This window comes from Chiloscyllium plagiosum, unplaced genomic scaffold, assembly GCF_037043375.1.
Source record: "Chiloscyllium plagiosum isolate Xiang-an unplaced genomic scaffold, Cpla_swu_hap1 HiC_scaffold_5, whole genome shotgun sequence".
Lineage (NCBI taxonomy): Eukaryota > Metazoa > Chordata > Chondrichthyes > Orectolobiformes > Hemiscylliidae > Chiloscyllium > Chiloscyllium plagiosum.
Genome location: NW_028270143.1, coordinates 137,364,223 through 137,372,282, shown reverse-complemented (window position 1 = coordinate 137,372,282; position 8,060 = coordinate 137,364,223). Strand labels below are relative to the sequence as shown.

The 8,060-nt window shown below is 47.3% G+C and overlaps 1 protein-coding gene across 1 annotated transcript in view; it reads right to left on the bottom strand.

Moving 5' to 3' along the window:
* LOC122547394 (plectin-like) overlaps positions 1-159 on the bottom strand; it is a 208,692-nt gene extending 208,533 nt beyond the window's left edge. The window contains 1 exon segment of the mRNA XM_087987780.1: positions 152-159. Within this exon segment, the coding sequence (XP_087843906.1) occupies positions 152-159 (8 nt within the window).
* Between the last annotated feature and the right edge of the window lie 7,901 nt (positions 160-8,060).

Genomic DNA, 8,060 nt, shown 5'->3' with positions numbered 1-8,060 from the left:
CACGTGACTCCAGACCCACAGCAATGTAGTTGGCTCTCAGCTGCCCTGTGGGCAATTGAGGATGGGCAATAAATGCTGGCCTGGCCAGGGATGCCCACATCCTCTGAATGAAGAAAAGCATGAAGTTCATCAAACATGTGTTCCCACTCACAACTCCATGCGGACTACACCCAGTCAGGTCATTATCAACCGGTGCCTGTTATCCCATCCTTTAGAATAGATTCGAGCATTTTCCTGACAAAGGCTAACAGGTCTATAGTTCCCTGATGTCTCTCTCACTCCCTTCTTAAACAGTAGACTATCCACAAGAATTGTTCCAGAATTGTTAAGAAGTTTAAACAACTACGCTGTCTTTGAAAATGTAGGGGGTGATGAATTCTCAGGGAAATGTAGCACGAACAGTCTCTGGTATCAAGACTGGCTCTAACGTCATGAGGGGTACGTCAGGTTCCAAGAGACCAAGTGTGTTAGGGGACTCTCCAGTCCAAGGTACAGACAGACATTTCTGTGGCCAGCAGCGAAAAATACGAATGGTGTGTTTCCTCACTGATGCCAGGATCAAGGATGTCTCAGAGGGTGCAGAATGTTCTCATGGGGGAGAGGGGCCAGCAGGAGGTCATTGTCCACATTGGAACCAACGACATATGAAGAGAAAAGGTTGAGACTCTGAAGGGAGATTACAGAGAGTTAGGCAGGAATTTAAAAAGAAGGTCCTCAAGGGTAGTAATATCTGGATTACTCCCAGTGCTACGAGCTAGTGAGGGCAGGAATAGGAGGATAGAGCAGATGAATACACGGCGGGGGAGCTGGTGTATGGGAGAAGGATTCTCATTTTTGGATCATTGGAATCTCTTCTGGGGTAGAAGTGACCTGTACAGGAAGGACAGATTGCACCTAAATTGGAAGGGGATTAATATACTGGCAGGGAAATTTGCTAGAGCTGCTTGGGAGGATTTAAACTAGTAAGGTGGGGGGGTGGGACCCAGGGAGATAGTGAGGAAAGAGATCGATCTGAGACTGGTACAGTTGAGAACAGAAATGAGTTAAACAGTCAGGGCAGGCAGGGACAAGGTAGGACTAATAAATTAAACTGCATTTATTTCAATGCAAGGGGCCTAACAGGGAAGGCAGATGAACTCAGTGCATGGTTAGGAACATGGGACTGGGATATCATAACAACTACAGAAACATGGCTGAGGGATGGGCAGGACTGGCAGCTTAATGTTCCAGGATACAAATGCTACAGGAAGGATAGAAAGGGAGGCAAGAGAGGAGGGGGAGTGGCATTTTTGATAAGGGATAGCATTACAGCTGTGCTGAGGGAGGATATTCCCGGAAATACATCCAGGGAAGTTATTTGGGTGGAACTGAGAAATAAGAAAGGGATGATCACCTTATTGGGATTGTATTATAGATCCCCTAATAGTCAGAGGGAAATTGAGAAACAAACTTGTAAGGAGATCCCAGCTATCTGTAAGAATAATAGGGTAGTTATGGTAGGGGATTTTAACTTTCCAAACATCGACTGGGACTGCCATAGTGTTAAAGGTTTAGATGGAGAGGAATTTGTTAAGTGTGTACAAGACAATTTTCTGATTCAGTATGTGGATGTACCTACTAGAGAAGGTGCAAAACTTGACCTACTCTTGAGAAATAAGGCAGGGCAGGTGACTGAGGTGTCAGTGGGGGAGCACTTTGGGGCCAGCGACCATAATTCTATTAGTTTTAAAATATTAATGGAAAAGGATAGACCAAATCTAAAAGTGATGTTCTAAATTAGATTTGTGGGCGGCACGGTGGCACAGTGGTTAGCACTGCTGCCTCGCAGCGCCAGAGACCCGGGTTCAATTCCCGCCTCAGGCGACTGACTGTGTGGAGTTTGCACGTTCTCCCCGTGTCTGCGTGGGTTTCCTCCGGGTGCTCCGGTTTCCTCCCACAGTCCAAAGATGTGCAGGTCAGATGAATTGGCCATGCTAAATTGCCCATAGTGTTAGGTAAGGGGTAAATGTGGGGGCGTGGGTGGGTTGCGCTTCGGCGGGGCGGTGTGGACTTGTTGGGCTGAAGGGCCTGTTTCCACACTGTAAGTAATCTAATCTAAAAAAAATTGGAGGAAGGCCAATTTTGACGGTATTCAGCAAGAACTTTCGAAAGCTAATTGGAGGCAGATGTTCACAGGTAAAGGGACGGCTGGAAAATGGGAAGCCTTCAGAAATGAGGTAACAAGAATCCAGAGAAAGTATATTCCTGTCAGAGTGAAAGGGAAGGCTGGTAGGTACAGGGAATGCTGGATGACTAAAGAAATTGAGGGTTTGGTTAAGAAGGAAGCATATGTCAGATATAGACAGGATAGATCGAGTGAATCCTTAGAAGAGTATAAAGGAAGTAGGAGTATACTTAAGCGGGAAATCAGGAGGGCAAAAAGGGGAGATGAGATAGCTTTGGCAAATAGAATTAAGGGGAATCCAAAGGGTTTTTATAAATACATTAAGGTCAGAAGGGTAACTTGGGAGAGAATAAGGCCCCTCAAAGATTAGCAAGGCGATCTTTGTGTGGAGCTGTAGGAGCTGAGGGAGATACTAAATGAGTATTTTGTATTAGTGTTTACTGTGGAAAAGGACATGGAAGATATAGACTGTAGGGAAATATTTGGTGACATTTTGAAAAATGTCTGTTTAAAAGAGGAGGAAGTGCTGGACGTCTTGAAACACACAAAAGCAGATAAATCCCCAGGACCTGATCAGGTGTACCCGAGAACTCTGTGGGAAGTTCGGGAAGTGATTGCTGGGCCTCTTGCTGAGATATTTGTATCATTGATGGTCACAGATGAGGTACCGGAAGACTGGAGGTTGGCAAACGTGGTGCCACTGTTTAAGAAGGGTGGTAAAGACAAGCCAGGGAACTATAGACCAGTGAGCCTGACCTCGGTGGTGGGCAGGTTGTTGGAGGGAATCCTGAGGGACAGGATGTACATGCATTTGGAAAGGCAAGGACTGCTTAGGGACAGTCAACATGGCTTTGTGCGTGGGAAATCATGTCTCACAAACTTGATTGAGTTTTTTGAAGAAGTAACAAAGAAGATTGATGAGGGCAGAGCAGTAGATGTGATCTATATGGACTTCAGTAAGGCTTTCGACAAAGTTCCCCATGGGAGACTGGTTAGCAAGGTTAGATCTCATGGAATACAGGGAGAACTAGCCATTTGGATACAGAACTGGCTCAAAGTAGAAGACAGAGGGTGGTGGTGGAGGGTTGTTTTTCAGACTGGAGGCCTGTGACCAGTGGAGTGCCACAAGGATCGGTGCTGGGTCCTCTACTTTTTGTCATTTACATAAATGATTTGGATGCGAGCATAAGAGGTACAGTTAGTAAGTTTGCAGATGACACCAAAATTGGAAGTGTAGCGGATTACAATGGGATCTGGACCAGATGGGCCAATGGGCTGGGAAGTGGCAGATGGAGTTTAATTCAGATAAATGCGAGGTGCTGCATTTAGGGAAAGCAAATCTTAGCAGGATTTATACACTTAATAGTAAGGTCCTAGGGAGAGTTCCTGAACAAAGAGACCTTGGAGTGCAGGTTAATAGCTCCTTGAAAGTGGAGTTGCAGGTAGATAGGATAGTGAAGAAGGAGTTTGGTATGCTTTCCTTTATTGGTCAGAGTATTGAGTACAGGAGTTGGGAGGTCATGTTGCGGCTGTACAGGACATTGGTTAGGCCACTGTTGGAATATTGTGTGCAATTCTGATCTCCTTCCTATCGGAAAGATGTTGTGAAACTTGAAAGGGTTCGGAAAAGATCTACAAGGATGTTGCCAGGGTTGGAGGATTTGAGCTATAGGGAGAGGCTGAACAGGCTGGGGCTGTTTTCACTGGAGCATCAGAGGCTGAGGGGTGACATTATAGAGGTTTATAAAATCATGAGGGGCATGGATAAGATAAATAGACAAAGTCTTTTCCCTGGGGTCTGGGAGTGTAGAACTAGAGGGCATAGGTTTAGGGTGAGAGGGGAAAGATATAAAAGAGACCTAAGGGGCAACGTTTTCACTCAGAGGGTGGTAAGTGTATGGAATGAGCTGCCAGAGGATGTGGTGGAGGCTGATACAATTGCAACATTTAAAAGGAATCTGGAAGAGTTTGGAGGGATATGGGCCGGGTGCTGGCAGGTGGGACTAGATTGGGTTGGGATATCTGGTCGGCATGGACGGGTTGGACCGAAGGGTCTGTTTCCATGCTGTTTGTCTCTGTGACTCTAAGAGAATCACCAATATGTTGACGATTTCTATTACCACTTCTTTCACCAGTTGGGAGATGTAGAACGTCAGGTCCTGGGGATTTATCAGCTTTCAGCCCATTAATTTCTACAATACAGTCTTCATTCTTACACTAATTTCTATCAACACCTCCTTCTTCCTTGTCCCTTAGATCTCTGGTTCATATCACCATCCAGTCCATAAATGGGCCGACGTTGATTGGTCTGCACCAACAAAAACTCCGTAAACCTACACTCTCCAGCACATGGCCAACAGACCGCTTGGAACCTGAGGAAAAAAAAGTTAAAGCTCATGGGATCCAGAGTAACTTGGCAAGATGGATCCCAAATTGGCTTAGTGACCAGGGACAGAGGGTGGCGGTAGGAGGCTGTTTGTGTGACTGGAACCCGGTGTGCAGTGGTGTGCCACTGGGATCACTGCTGGGTCCCTTATTTTTGATTTATATAAACAATATAGATAAGAAAAGGCTTGTGGGGGGGAGAGGTGCAGATGCTAAGGAAGTTTGCAGGTGACACAAAGACTGGGGGGGTGGTTGACAGCAATGAAGAAAGTCTTTGGTGACAGAAGGATATCGAGAGATTGGTGAGGTGGGCAGATCCTTTGCAGATGGAATGTAACCCTGATAGGTGTGAGGGATGTACTTTGGAAAAGAAACAAGATGAGGGAATACTCAATGAATGGGAGGACTTCAGGAAGGTTGCCTTCGATGTCACTGGGACAAAACCCTCCCCAGCAGCTTTCTGGGTCAACTTGCAGCAGGACGACTGCGATGGATCGAGAAGGCAGTTCACCAACACCATCTCAAGGGCAACTAGGGATAGGAAATATACAGAACTCACTCCTCTCTTTTAACCTGAAAGTAAAGCTCCCTCTCCACTGTCCCCATCAAACACTCCAGGGACAGGGACAGCACGGAGTTAGATACAGAGTAAAGCTCCCTCTCCACTGTCCCCATCAAACACTCCCAGGACAGGGACAGCACGGGGTTAGATACAGAGTAAAGCTCCCTCTACACTGTCCCCCATCAAACAATTCCAGGACAGGGACAGCACGGGGTTAGATATAGAGTAAAGCTCCCTCTACACTGTCCCCCCCCCCCATCAAACACTCCCAGGACAGGGGCCGCCACGGGGTTAGATACAGAGTAAAGCTCCCTCTACACTGTCCCTCATCAAACATTCCCAGGGACAGGGACAGAATGGGGTTAGATACAGAGTAAAGCTACCTCTCCACTGTCCCCCATCAAACACTCCCAGGGACAGGGACAGCACGGGGTTAGATATAGAGTAAAGCTCCCTCTCCACTGTCCCCATCAAACACTCCCAGGACAGGGACAGCACGGGGTTAGATACAGAGTAAAGCTCCCACTCCACTGTCCCCCATCAAACACTCCCAGGACAGGGACAGAATGGGGTTAGATATAGAGTAAAGCTCCCTCTACACTGTCCCCCGATCAAACACTCCCAGGACAGGGACAGCACGGGGTTAGATACAGAGTAAAGCTCCCTCTCCACTGTCCCCATCAAACACTTCCCAGGACAGGGACAGCACGGGGTTAGATACAGAGTAAAGTTCCCTCTACACTGTCCCCATCAAACACTCCCAGGACAGGGACAGAATGGGGTTAGATACAGAGTAAAGCTCCCTCTTCACTGTCCCCATCAAACACTTCCCAGGACAGGGACAGCACTGGGTTAGATATAGAGTAAAGCTTCCTCCACACTGTCCCCATCAAACACCCCAGGGACAGCACGGGGTTAGATACAGAGTAAAGCTTCCTCTACACTGTCCCCATCAAACACTCCAGGGACAGGGACAGCACAGGGTTAGATACAGAGTAAAGCTCCCTCTACACTGTCCCCCATCAAACAATTCCAGGACAGGGACAGAATGAGGTTAGATATAGAGTAAAGCTTCCTCTACACTGTCCCCATCAAACACCCCAGGGACAGCACGGGGTTAGATACAGAGTAAAGCTCCCTCTACACTGTCCCCATCAAACACTCCAGGGACAGGGACAGCACGGGGTTAGATACAGAGTAAAGCTCCCTCTACACTGTACCCCATCAAATACTCCCAGGACAGGGACAGCACGGGATTAGATACAGAGTAAAGTTCCCTCTACACTGTCCCCACCCCCCATCAAACACTCCCAGGACAGGGACAGCACGGGGTTAGATACAGAGTAAAGCTCCCTCTACACTGTACCCCATCAAACACTCCCGGGACAGGGACAGCACGGGGTTAGATACAGAGTAAAGTTCCCTCTACACTGTCCCCCATCAAACACTCCCAGGACAGGGACAGCACGGGGTTAGATACAGATTAAAGCTCCCTCTACACTATCCCCATCAAACACTCCCAGGACAGGGACAGAATGGGGTTAGATATAGAGTAAAGCTCCCTCTACACTGTCCCCCCCATTAAACACTCAGGGACAGGGACAGCATGGGGTTAGATACAGAGTAAAGCTCCCTCTACACTGTACCCCATCAAACACTCCCAGGACAGAGACCGCATGGGGTTAGATACGGAGTAAAGCTCCCTGTACTCTTCTTAAATGAAACTAAAGCTCCCATTGTACTGTCCCCTGGATAGTTACAACATCGGGTTAGAATCAGGATAAAACCATCTCTATTTTTTAAAATAGAAATTAAATGTCCCTCGACTCTTTTAAACTCAAGTTTCTTCAACGCTATATCCATCAAACATTTCCAGGACTGGTACAGCATGGAGTAAGATACAGTATAAAGCTGCCTCTACTCTGAAAGTAAAGATACCTCTACACTGTCAAACACTCCCAGGAATGGTACAACACAGGTTCAGGTACAGATTAAAGCTCTTCCGACTCTTTTAAAGTGAAATTCGAGGCCCCTTGACACTGTGTCCTTCAAAATCTCCCAGGACAGGGGTGACACAGGATTAGATGTAAAGTTGGTTCTAAACTTTTGGAATGAAAATAAAACTGCCTCTGCTGTTTTAAACTGAAAATAAAACTTACTCAAAGCTGTTGCTATCAAATATTCCCTGGACAGGTACAGCATGAGGTTAGGTACAGAGTCAAGCTTTCACTACACTGTCTCTCATCAAACACTCAGAGGACAGGGACAGCACGGGTTAGGTACAGAGTCAAGCTTTCACTACACTGTCTCTCATCAAACACTCAGAGGACAGGGACAGCACGGGTTAGGTACAGAGTAACGCTCTCTACACACCATTTCTGTCATGCATTCCCAGGACAGTGAGTGGATGTGTGCCCTGATTTCTTCAGTGAGCTGGTGTCTCTGGGATGGCAAGAATCTCAGTGAGTCTCTCTCTCACTGCAACCCCCAGGTCATCTCCTCTGCCCTGAACCTACTCTATGCTACTTTCTCCCACCCCCACCCCCTCTCATTTATCTCTCCACTCTGCAGGCACCCTGCCTCTATTTGTGATGAAGGGCTTTTGCCCAAAGCGTCGATTTTCCTGCTCCTGGGATGCTGCCTGACCTGCTGTGCTTTTCCAGCCCCGCTCTGATCGAGACCCAGAGTTAATGTGAGCCTGACTTGCACCCCTTGCTGTTGTGATGTGTTATTTAAAGTTCCCTTTTACCTCACACTCCAGAGAGAACCAGCAGACAACCCTTTAGTCTCCAGGTGAACAACCAAAGCTGACCAATGGGATGTTAACCATCCATCTGTTACGGAGCCATCACAGCATGGTCCCACTAATTATTAACCCTTTAGTTTCCACATGACCAGCTCAGCCTCACTGAAGGTCCATTCTCTTTCTGCTATCTCTCACTGAGGGTC